Source organism: Musa acuminata, chromosome BXJ3-7 (genome assembly GCF_036884655.1).
Source record: "Musa acuminata AAA Group cultivar baxijiao chromosome BXJ3-7, Cavendish_Baxijiao_AAA, whole genome shotgun sequence".
Classification (NCBI taxonomy): Eukaryota; Viridiplantae; Streptophyta; class Magnoliopsida; order Zingiberales; family Musaceae; genus Musa; species Musa acuminata.
The window spans coordinates 34971583-34983698 of record NC_088355.1 but is presented as its reverse complement, the minus strand read 5'-3'; the positions used below and the strand labels follow the sequence as shown (position 1 = coordinate 34983698).

General features: G+C 36.6%; 2 protein-coding genes across 8 annotated transcripts; both read right to left on the bottom strand.

Annotated features, from left to right (window-relative positions):
- Positions 1-307: 307 nt before the first annotated feature.
- Positions 308-2467, bottom strand: LOC103992200 (uncharacterized). Of its 6 annotated transcripts, none has more exons than XM_065160011.1 (2): positions 1856-2467; positions 308-323 (listed from the first exon to the last, which is right to left on the bottom strand). In XM_065160011.1, the coding sequence occupies exon 1, from the start codon at positions 2348-2350 to the stop codon at positions 1886-1888; it is 465 nt and encodes a 154-aa protein (XP_065016083.1). In that variant the 5' UTR covers positions 2351-2467; the 3' UTR covers positions 308-323; positions 1856-1885. The 6 variants fall into 6 exon arrangements, with proteins under 6 accessions (XP_065016083.1, XP_065016082.1, XP_018684060.2 ...); XM_065160010.1 differs by lacking the exon at positions 308-323 and adding an exon at positions 373-875 and having other exon boundaries at positions 1841-2467; XM_018828515.2 differs by lacking the exon at positions 308-323 and adding an exon at positions 373-1181.
- Positions 2468-3008: 541 nt separating this feature from the next.
- On the bottom strand, positions 3009-8593 carry LOC135643263 (uncharacterized). 2 transcript variants are annotated; one of them, XM_065160007.1, is made up of 8 exons: positions 8413-8593; positions 8252-8344; positions 7969-8164; positions 7781-7836; positions 7621-7699; positions 7386-7524; positions 4267-4384; positions 3009-3477 (listed from the first exon to the last, which is right to left on the bottom strand). In XM_065160007.1, the coding sequence occupies exons 1-8, from the start codon at positions 8576-8578 to the stop codon at positions 3290-3292; spliced, it is 1035 nt and encodes a 344-aa protein (XP_065016079.1). In that variant the 5' UTR covers positions 8579-8593; the 3' UTR covers positions 3009-3289. The 2 variants fall into 2 exon arrangements, with proteins under 2 accessions (XP_065016079.1, XP_065016080.1); XM_065160008.1 differs by lacking the exon at positions 4267-4384 and having other exon boundaries at positions 3009-3481.
- Between the last annotated feature and the right edge of the window lie 3523 nt (positions 8594-12116).

The following is a 12116-nucleotide window of genomic DNA, read 5'->3' as shown; positions in this document are numbered from 1 at the left end:
ACACCTGTTGATGATTCCAATAGTCAAAATGATATTTGGATATTGGAGGAAGCCTGCCAAGCTGGAATCACATGTAAATCTAGTACGATCATATATGGTCAACACCTTCGAAATATTAGGTTTTGTTCTATAAGGTCAAATTGCTTCACGACATGGTTAGCAATTCTCCTCAAACTCTTCTTGCCCCACGAGGTGGCTGACTTTTTGAATCTCAAAACAAGTGTCCAAATCTTCCTTAAGCAGCATGTCGTTCAAGTCAGAACCATGAAAATTGCAATGAAGATGGAAGAAAGATTGAAAAAGTGAAAAGAATAGATGTGTACCTGCCATAGATCGAGCAATTTGCGTATGCACATAGTTTCACTCATTGACTCATCGAATCCGGATCACTAATTCAAAATGCTAAGCGAAAGTAATCTATGGTACATGTTAGCATCTAACATGATGTTCACACCAATGTTATCTACAATGTCTTTTTGTTTTATGGATGCACCATGCTCTTAAATTTCCCTTGCCCTAACACAAATTTTAGCTAGAACATGGAACAGACTTGTTCCTCACCACCATCCCCACCTTCATTCCAGCTTTGTGGTTGACAATACAATGTGTAATGGAGTTGCTCTCTCTTGGAATAGCAAGAAATCTACTTCTCTCCTAATGAAGTATATCATAGCCTGTTATTTTCTCCGTTGCACAAATTATTGGACTTCATAAATGGCAAGAGGAAGAGGGTGTGAGGAACCTCTCTGGAAGTGTACTTTCAAACTGAAGCTGGCCAATCATCTCTGTCATGAGCTGAGTATTATCTGACAACATTCTGATGATCTACGAGGAACCTGCCCTCTCTAGCCAAGGTTGCCAATCAATTGTTGTGCCTACTGACACAAAAAGAAAAAAACTAGCGACAATATCATAGAATTCCATAAGGAGCACATGATGGCCGACAATAATCTTCTTTTTCCCAATTCAGTTAGCTAAATCATATACATAATGTCATGAAGGGTTAATAGACGGCATAATAAATACAAAAAGATAGGAAAAGCTCACAGTGTGACAATACTCAAAATGTCAAGATGTTGCTCCTAATCCAAGTTTGACATGATTTGCCACCACCTATTTTCCTTGCTGATTAGAAAACCTAATTATTATGGACAGTTCGACGTAGCAAGTCTTCAAAGATACTACCACAAAGAAGAATACACAGCCAAAACAATAACTTTAGTTATATCAAAGTTTTGCATTGTATCACAGAGAAATTAGTGGCTACCACTTCGTGGATGCCATTCTTCAAATTAGTTGATAAATTGCTGAAGATTGATCTTAGTTCAGATACTTGATAAGATTAATACTGAGTTAAGGTCTGAGTTCAGAAACATTGTAAGAGATTTCAATATTTCACAATTTGATTTTTTGAGGTAAACTATACCAGGAAAAATCATGTGATGCTCATAAGTTTGCGTCTAAACCTGCAAATTCCCAAGACCAAGTTCAATCTGGTTCATCATTAAGACTGTGTCATGTTGTTTGCAATGGTTCATCATTAAGTCTAATTCAGTTTTTCTTCGACCAATTCTTTTACTGGCAGAAGAATTTAACTTGTTTTACTATTCACATCTCCACATAAAAATGCATCTGAATTCAAACAAAAACTTTCGTAGTAGTAAAAACAGTGTGTGAATTATGGAAATTAAAACTTAATTCATTAGGGCTGATACTTGGAAACACAAGACTGCCAATCGAGAAAGAAGCATTAATTTATCATCAAGAAGATTGGACGGATATGGCAACGCACATACAGTCTTTAGGCAAACCAAAAACCTAATAGAAAACGCATGATAACCTTAGAGAAGCTAACCATGGCAGCGGACGAGGGCGGCGGTATTGATCAGAGATCTTTGACGATCTGTATGCCCATGGAGCGCGCAGTGCCCATGATAGACTTGCAGATGGCCTCGACAGAAAGGTGCTTGCAAGAGGGGTCGGCCTGCTTGATCTTGGCGATCTCGTAGACATGTCGGATGGTGATGGAAGAGGCGACTATGTGGCCGGGGCGGCCGCTGCCGGATTCGACGCCGGCCGCCTTCTTGAGGAACCAGGCGACGGTGGGAGACTTGACAATGAACTCGAAGGTATTGTCCTTGTAGGCGGTGATGGTGACGGCCATGGGGGTGTCGGGCTTGTACTTCTGGGTGCGCGCATTAAAGTCCTTGCAGAAGGCCATCAGGTTGAGCCGGTACTGCCCGAGGGCGGGGCCGACGGGCGGGGCGGGGCGGGCGCCGCCGGCTGGCACCGTGAGGCGGATGGTGGCGGCAATGGGCCGCCGGGCTACCACGTCCTTCAGCGTGGCCATTCGCAGCGGATCGAGGAATTCCACAGGGATCTTCGCCGGGATGGAAGAAAGCTGCTGAACGATCGGCGGAGGCTTCGCCCTCAAAAAGCCGCCAAAGCCAAAACCCTAAGGCTGAGCGTAACATGGTAAACTAGAGGCTGTAGACTTGTCTGCCGGCCCGGCTCGGCTCGGGCCGCACCGGACCGGTCCGTCCTGTAAGCACACTTGTGGTGTCAGGTTCGCACGATAAAAATATTAAACAATTAACCGAATAAATTACTTAATAACATGAAATCTAATAAAGTTAATGAAGAAATTAGACGAATCAACAACACTGTTTTTATCACACATCAATTTTATGAGATCCTATAAATGAAGGGCCTTCCAATTATGCTATAAATAAAATAATGTGGGAACCTTATTGATTATTATTATAAAAGATATTTTTCGTAATAATATAATATTATAATATCTTCAAAGTGTCAGCTAATTTAACTGATAAAACTTTGACAATACATGATCCAAATTTATGAGTTCACCAAGCCTATCACGTTATGCAATAATGATATATGCAAGATGTCCGCAAAACCCCTTTTATTTAATTGGTCTCCAGAATTGTCTCTCTTCTATTAACAGAATTTACCACAACGGCACATGCAATCAGTCTGGAACAAAAGCAAGAGAAAAAATGTATATAGCTTTCGTTTCCAATAATAGGATTGTTTTGTAGTATTCCAAGAGGAATTCTCAAGAGAAGATCAAACAAATAAGAATTGTTCCTGAGACCAACTCAATTGATAGATGATTGAGGCAGCCAATTAGTTTCTTTTCCACTTTTGAAAGAAACTTTGGATACATTGTCACATAAATTCATATCGACGAATTAAAAGTCATTGGCTCTTGCATGATTGTCTTGATTATCAAATAAATGAGAAGAACAGCTGCTAGGATGCCGGTAAGTCATTCAAGAAGCTTGTTACATGTCCCAACCCCAACTGCTGCAGCAAGGTGCCAAGCTGCATGAAGATAGGGCGTTTGAGGAAAGCAATCATCAGCAATGAAAAGTGCCGCTCCCAGTAGGGAAGACATTTTGTGTAGGTTGTGTGCCATCCTCAGATTTGGTCTTGTCAATGCTTGTTTGGCAAATGCTACCTGAGAGTAAGCAACAAGACAATCAATATATCAAGCTAACATGGGTCAACTATTTAAACTGTGTACGACAAGAATTTTAGTCAACTTTGTAAAATAGCCTGTAGCATTCGGTCTCTATATGTAAAAAAATAACCATAATTTGCATCCACTATGTGAATATCAGCAACCACTAAGCTAGAAGGCTAGTCATATTTTAGAAAGATACAAGCCAATGGTGCAGATTTTTAACGGTTAATCATAATTATCATCCAAAAATTTTCCAGTATAATAGTTGGCTGCACAATATAAAGTTAACAAGAGTCCATGAAATTTCAGCAGAATCCTATGACCACCGCTCATTCCAAGATCAAACATGTCAAAATGGTATCAATTAATTGACCAAGATAACTTATAAAGTGACAAGCAGAAACCTTAAAAGATTAGCGATTAGAAAGATGTACTTTGTGGTTGTACTTCAAGCTGGTGAAATCAAGCAGCAAACACAATCTTAAACCATGAAGGAAAGTATACAAGACTTCCTAATCTAAAATACAAAATGTGATGGAGCAACACTTCCTAGTCTAATAGCTAAATTAAATGCTGATTTCCAAGGGGGGTCCATCACCTATAACTGAGCTTATCTAATCCAAATAATGAAATGTTAAGATAAAAGAATACAAGCAAAAGATATTTAAACCTTAATTATGTGTAATTAGATTGGCAACACAAAGCAAATATATGGTTTACATGTACACAAAGATTTGAGTTGCCATGCAAAGTTGCTAATCACAGTAGCTTTTAGTTACTTGCCTCCATTAGTCCAGTGTGAACAGCTGAAACCATCAATGGCTGAATTGGCAAAAGCAATGTGGATGCCGCCATTAAAAGTTTTGGGTTCTCATTTCTGAGTGACCGTGATAGACACTACCAAAATTAAATAATTCACAAGTCACCAAGACAGAGAAGAAAAGTGCATAAAAGAGTATCAAAAAGTACAAACAATCAAGCACTAGAGTGACCAAAAGCTGTTTACGTATATAGACTAAAAAGCATATGAAATCACAAAATAAGCAATCTTGAGTATAATGTATGAGCATGCATTAGTTAAGAAGAAATAGGTACAAAGTGGGCTAACCATGAGGTAAAACCCTCTTTAATTTACATGCAAAAACTCACAAGCTAAAAAGGATATATATGTGTATATACAGATAAATGAATTAGGTAACGAAACATACATGTTGAAGTAATAGCAGTTAGCACATATGAAAACCACTGTATATTCACTAGTAAATTTCACACCTGATGCACATGCACATATCATGAATACAATGTGATATCTGAAATGCCATTCCTTGTTATAGCACAATCATAATAAAGATGTGGGCAAAAGCTCTCCCTATTGGCAATCTCATTACTCCTCATAACCCACCAGAATGTTCTGCCAATACGACTATTAATCACTAGATAACTTATATAACATAATACAGTAATCATAATCAAATTAAAGAGATCTCTGAGCTCAATCTTTGCGCCCTTGGTGCAGGCATCTTCCAAAAAAGATAAGTTATGGTGATTTTCAATGTAGGTTAATTTTACTCTGATACCAAACAAATAAGATTTTACCTTCTATCAGATTAAATCAGTTTGTGTAGAAATCCCTTTAAAGATAAAAAAACAAAAAGAAGTAATTATCAACTAATAATAAATCCAGTGCAACAAAGAACACAAAAATCCATGCAACGAGTCTTCATGCCTTACAGAGTTTTGATTTGTAGGGGCTACATATGCCCAAATCTCCAATTTTAATTAGAAATCTAAACAATTGTACGGTAGTCCATCAAATCACACAATGTCGCTGAAAATAATAACCAAAGAGGACTCCTAAGATTTCCTGGTACAACAAGTTTTCTAAGGGTCAAAACCTTGGCCCAAAAGGAGCCCCAAAGTCATCTGCACAGACGGCTGGTTTGTGCTCAAAGCCTAAAAGTAGGACTCTTGGGTTCTCTCTCTCATATGGGCCTTTTTTCTTCTGAAAATAGGATTACTGGTCCCTATTCTTTTGGTGACTATGACTCGTCGAAGCTAGTTTCCATCTCTAGTCCTTTTATAAAACAAGATATCAGCTGTCCCAATAATCTAATAGTTGTAAACATTTATCTTGAGGCTCTAGAAATGCTCCTACGTCCAAACTTTTGAAGCTTACTGGATAATGGCTTTGAATGACTTAAGCAGGTTATGGATTAGGTCCAATCGTCTCTGTAACACAGCACATACACAATCCAAAAACTAATAAACCAAAGAATATCTCAGAAATTGACATAAAATTTAGTTTTGTCAATTCACATGCTTTCCTTTAGTTATGCCAATTCACATGTTTTCCTCACATCAAAAGAGATAGGAGTACCATATCAGTAGACACCTAGTGGACATCTTTGTATCCAAGATGTGATATGTTCACAAAGCCACTTGTAAATATAACTGGAGCTTTGGCATGCACTTTACCATGGATTAACTAGTATATCAGGATTATGCTTACAGAAGCATTTCTAAATCTTAACCAGCAGGTGTTTCACATCTGCTTCAGTTTAAAACAAAAAAACAAGTGCATGATCTTGTCTTAATATGAATTGTTATAACAAGTAGATTATAAAAGATATAAAGCCACACCAAAGAACAAGTGAATTAACAAAGACAGAAGGAATTGTTCTATCTCCAAACGTCACCTGCACCAAGCATGACCTTATTTCAAAATTTTGGTTCTTTCTATCCCGAACCACATCCCTTTTCTTTCTCGTAATACTTAGGACGACTAGATGTGATATGTTCACAAAGCCACTTGTAAATATAACTGGAGCTTTGGCATGCACTTTACCATGGATTAACTAGTATATCAGGATTATGCTTACAGAAGCATTTCTAAATCTTAACCAGCAGGTGTTTCACATCTGCTTCAGTTTGAAACAAAAGAACAAGTGCATGATCTTGTCTTAATATGAATTGTTATAACAAGTAGATTATAAAAGATATAAAGCCACACCAAAGAACAAGTGAATTAACAAAGACAGAAGGAATTGTTCTACTTCTATCTCCAAACGTCACCTGCACCAAGCATGACCTTATTTCAAAATTTTGGTTCTTTCTATCCCGAACCACATCCCTTTTCTTTCTCGTAATACTTAGGATGACTAGACTAAAAGAAAAAAATGAAATGAATCAAATCATATGGTCGCACCATCTCTGTAATAGGTAAATGTCTTTCTGACCCACAGCCATGGGAGAGACCAGAGAAGAAACTTCCCTATCAATGGAGCAAATACAATAAAATTCTTACAGCATCAGTTTAACCCCTCAAGAACTCAACCCAATCACAAGTAGTTGAGATATTCTACATAATACAGATCACAAGAAAATATGAAAATAATTCATCAGATACTGTAAAATTCAAGCCACATTACAACATGAATGATGGGTTAGCATTAACAACATTTTCAGCACAGAATACTCATCATTTTGTGAAGACAAAGTATAGTTCTACATGTGTATCTCCTAGCAAATGATAAAACACTACAGTAGAATAATGGCTTTGTGTCAGAGGATGGTTGGATTAATAAGAGGGCACAAGGAGGAACCAAGGGGCAAGAAATAGGGAAGGAAGGAGAGAAAGCAGATATTTAAGTATATTGGGATATACTTGACATGTCTAATTATGAGCGCAGGCAACACATCATCTCTTGAGGTCTACATGGGGTTGACCACTCAATTTTTTGTAAAATAGCATCGAACTCCTGAGTGGCATGTTATTTAACTTCAATAAGCATGTTATTGAACATACACGTTAATTTAGATCCTTATAAATAGGTTCAATATAGAAAGAAACAAGTCAGTCATTAATTTTCAACCATGATGTTAAGTATCTATTACTTACAAGAGTAGTTGCAGCTATCATTGTATAGTCAGCCCATCTTAGATACTTTCGGAGTACTCCTCTTGAGGAATGATATAGACTTGAAGCAATCCCTACTCCAATTAATGAATTAGCATAGAGTGAAGTGTTTGTGTTCTTCCTGCAGAGTTAATTTACAAGTTTTCAGATATTGTCGGAAAGAAGGAAAAAATAGGTCGGCAAATATTTTTGTCGAGCTATTCTCTTATAAACTTACCTAGGCACCTGCAATCCAAGAACAACAAAAGGCAACGAAGTTAAAACATTGGCAACAGATTCTGTAATGTTCCGATCACCTAATTAAATGAGAAACATTGAGTTTAAGATATAAATCATACATGTGAGTTTATCAGGGAAATTCTCTATCCTACACATACCGTGAAGCGTACAACGAATTGGCCTCAAGCACGAAGGCCTCTGCTGCCATATCCTTCTGGCAACACATAAATCGGTCAGTTGCTTTTTTGTTCTTCGATACACGATAGTTAGGGTTTTCGCTAGGTGAATGATACGGACAAGATAACCTGGATATGGATTTAATCGATGTATTTGTTATATAACTCACCGGATTAGCAATATTTGGCTCGTCTCAGCAATATCCACACCTCTGCAAGTTGAACGATCGACGCCCTTACAGTGAAGTGCTTTTTCAACTTCGAATGCTGACCTTCCTACCAGCTGCACCCCATGAATCCCGTCTAGTATTCCAGAAGTATTTGAAGGTCCATTGACACCCATGAGGGCAGCCTGTCTTGTGCGGACTGCAATCAAACAGTGTCAATGCCAAGAATTAGAAGACAAAGAAGCAAGAGAGCAAGCAACCCACGGTGAACATAGAACGCGAGAACCTTTAGATGAGAGAAGCACCCGGCCAGAGGATGATCTCGATAAGCAGGCTTTGAGCTCTTCAAGGATGAAAACCCTGATTCCTCCTCCGAGTCCTGCAACAGGTTGTGCTCAAAGTAAGGTCTCAGGATCCTGAGATGAGAAAACAATGATCGATGATCACCTTGACTGAAACCGGCCGTGATCCACAAATGCAAACAAGTATCGGCACGGTCTGAGGCAGAGACGAGATTTGGCTGGGGAGAGATGGGGAAGGGACCGTTCCTCTGCCAGTTTGGAGCTCCCCATCCGAACGGGAATTTGGGGGGCACATGACACCAAGAGCGCATTCAGAAAAAGGAATCTTTTGGTGTTAAGCTTTCGGCATATTCCGCAGGAGCAGTGGAATTTGCATTGAATTCTAGAGAGTCTCGCTTTGGGCACCGGAAAATTATTAACCCACAGTTCACCCCGCTCGGGTGACGAAAGGCATCGAACCTGAACCGGGTGCGCTTTCGTCGTATGTCTATTGCTCGTGGGCCCCGTTTATCCAATCAGAAGGCGAGTTGGTAGGGGGTAACGACCCGTGAGTATGCGGAAAATGTTGCTCTTTTGGCTGAAGCACCTCAACACAACTGGACCTTTTTCCACCACTGACTTCAAACTTTCTTCTCCACCGAAATGTGGACAGGGAGTGGACCTGTGATAATATCCTGACCTGTACCCGTCGGACCTACTTGCACTCGGTGTTTTGCGTGGATTAAATGGCTTTTATTGACTACTCTGTCCGCTTAGATTTTCGAACATCAAGCTTGCATTGAAATTACACTCAAACCAAGATCGATTCCAACATATTATTATTTCGTCAATTCTTACCATGAACTATATATTACACGTATATGAGTTTTCGATTAGAATATTTTATTTTGTTTGACAGCTTGATTGATTACAACATGAAAATGAGTTATCATGATATGGACATGACTTAACCCGATAATACAGTATTTGCTAAAAAATAGTCATTCTATCAAGCGAAAGAAGCAATTCAATTGATTATCTATATAATAAAAATGATCAAAAAGCACTTATAGAATTTTTTTCAGTCAAATATGTCAAGGCTAATTATTATGTGAATTTAATTAAGAGAAAATACTGCTGAATCCGATTCCACTAACAAATCATAACGAATTTGATGATTCGTTATCACATACATCACATTGTCATTATTGGAACAAGAATAAGCCTTTTTAGTACACATATTACAGCTAAATAATCTTAAATAATAGGGTGAATTAAAAAAAAAAAAAAAAAAAAAAGAGCTATGTCGTTGTGAATTTGTTTTAGAATATCTCACCTTTAAAAAAATCCTCACACACACTCTAATTAATGTGAAAAGATTATTTTAATCTTGCCTCGTCTAATCCACAACCACCCCTATTTTGAGTGGATCTCTTCGTTGAACTATAGAGGTGCAGCCTTTATAACCATCATCATCACACGCAATACCCCTCATTGTTGGCCATGGGTAAAAAAAAAAAAGGAGTGTTGTCTACCCTCATCCATATGTCGCTAATTATAGAAAGGTCATGTAGTCTCCTTGCACCATCTTCTCACCATCAATTATTCACGAGGAAGGAGCAGACGTGCCCTTATTGTTGATCACTAGCGAGGAAAAGAGGAAGGCAAGCTACCAATCTTTATCATTGGTTAAGGAGGCTACACTTTTATTATTAATTTATTTACGCCTTCATCATTAGATGGGTCAAACATAGGGAAACTTAGGACAATTACAGACAAAGACTAAATAGTTATTTTAAAAAAATACTCTATGAAATTATTTTAAAGACGAGACATTATCTAGAAAAATTTCAAACTTATTTCAAAAAAATACTTCTTTCAAAATTTCATCCATAATACTTATTATCACCCCAAACAATTAACTAATATTTTAAAAATATAAAAGTTATATGTATATATAGGCAAGAAAATCGAATATATATACATATAATTTTTTTCTAGCAATTAAGGTTATTTTCGTTACATATTTGGTGAAAGAAGATAAATGTATATTACAATTATATGTACTGCACTCGAGAATTTTGTGCGATACGTGACATTTTGTCGCGCACGAGATATTAGATAGAGAAAGCTCAACGCTCGCCATTATTCTACTTGAAGTCATATAAGTAATTAAACATTTAAAAATATAGGAAAAAGACGTATTTTTTCTAGTGAGATCAACGGCGAAAGCGTGGACTTGTCCCTCCCACTCGTCGCAAGCGAGTGGACTCAGCGACACGTGACTCGTCTCATCTGATAGGACACGTGGCATGTAGCATGACTGTAATATAACACGATAAAATGCAAATGGAGCTTGCCGTTCAAGCTCGAGGGGAGCACATCCATTCATCTAAAAATCCATGGTCACCGTAAACTGGCTTCAAAAGTTGCCCTTTCCTTTGAATATTGATTTTTGATTTGATTTTTTCCACATGAGGCTCCACTTATTTTTTTAATTGGATGATTTTTAAAGTAAATACTCATATATTTTTATACATTTCAATTCATATCCTTTTATTTTTTAAATAGTATTCTTAATTAAAAAATATGAAATATCTCCCAAAAAATTATTCCGTCAAAATTTTACCCTTTTTTATTCAGTTTTAAACTATATTTTCATTTGACTTATTTATATTATTTTTTAATTTATAGTATTTTTATCGATGTGCTAAAAATATCTATTAAAAAACACTATAAGTAATTTTATATCAAGTCTTTTTGGTTGTTATTGCTCGTAGATCATTATGATTTTATACTTTTAAATTTATAATAAGTTAGGATGAGATTAGGAGTTCATTTGAATCATTTACGCTATTTTGAAGTTAATTTTACATTTTTTATCATGATAGCCAAAATACTATAATAAGATAATTTTTTATTTCAGTGATATTATTCATAAATTATTATAAATATATATATTTAAATTATAGTATAATATATGAAGTAATTTTTTTATATATTTTAATTCTTTCTGACTTATTTATAATGTTTTTAAGTAAGTTTTATAGTATTTTTTTGTTGTGGTGTCCAAAATACTATGACATATAAAAAAACATGGTAACAAGCCAAAACATTATAATAGATGAAATTTTTTTAAAGAAATAATATATATATATTTTTAAATTAGGAAAACTGTTTGAGAAAAAAAAAGAAAATATATGTCTCGATTGAAAAATACCTAAAATGTGAATATTTCCTAGCAAACCACTCTTTCTACTATACTCCTTGCACATGTAAATATTATAACTATGCATAGTAAATATTTATAATAGAATTGGAATCCTCGATCACTTTACTGTTTAGCTTCCATCACATGTCTTAAAAAATTATCATATTTATATATATAAATATTATATATTTTTTTTTAGGAAACTATTGCAAATAAATTCGGCTAATGAATAAGTACGTAATTAACCATTTACGTGGAACATTTTCTTCAAAACTCCTATTGTAACTTTTTCGTGCGAGGTAAATACTTGGAAAAGAACTCTTGAATTGGAAACAACTCTCAAAAATTAAAATTGCTCGACGTTGGTGCGTGCAAAAAGTCGCAGGTAAAGGCGTGATCGGAGGCATGAGTGAGGCTCATCGGTGAACCACTTGTGGGACCACTCAGAGGCCAATAAAATCGCAGGTAGTCATAGAGTAGACGATGAATGGGTAAAGGAGTATTTTGAATGAGGTGCAACGTGGTCTATACCGATTGGAGGACAAAACAGCCGAGACAACACTCGAGGAATATAACATCACGTTGATACGACAAATCATTTCCCACTTCTTCGCTAATTTTAGCTGCACCTTTTAGTTCTACCCGCAGGTTGCTTACAC

What these genes read in the sequence shown, in the direction of transcription:
- LOC103992200 (XM_065160011.1), bottom strand. Translation starts at nt 2,350, where the DNA reads ATGGCCACGCTGAAGGACGTGGTAGCCCGGCGGCCCATTGCCGCCACC.
- LOC135643263 (XM_065160007.1), bottom strand. Translation starts at nt 8,578, where the DNA reads ATGCGCTCTTGGTGTCATGTGCCCCCCAAATTCCCGTTCGGATGGGGA. An exon ending in CACGGCCGGTTTCAGTCAAG is followed by an intron (nt 8,345 to 8,412) that starts GTGATCATCGAT and finishes AACCTGTTGCAG; the next exon opens with GACTCGGAGGAGGAATCAGG. An exon ending in AATTCGTTGTACGCTTCACG is followed by an intron (nt 7,700 to 7,780) that starts GTATGTGTAGGA and finishes TCATTTAATTAG; the next exon opens with GTGATCGGAACATTACAGAA.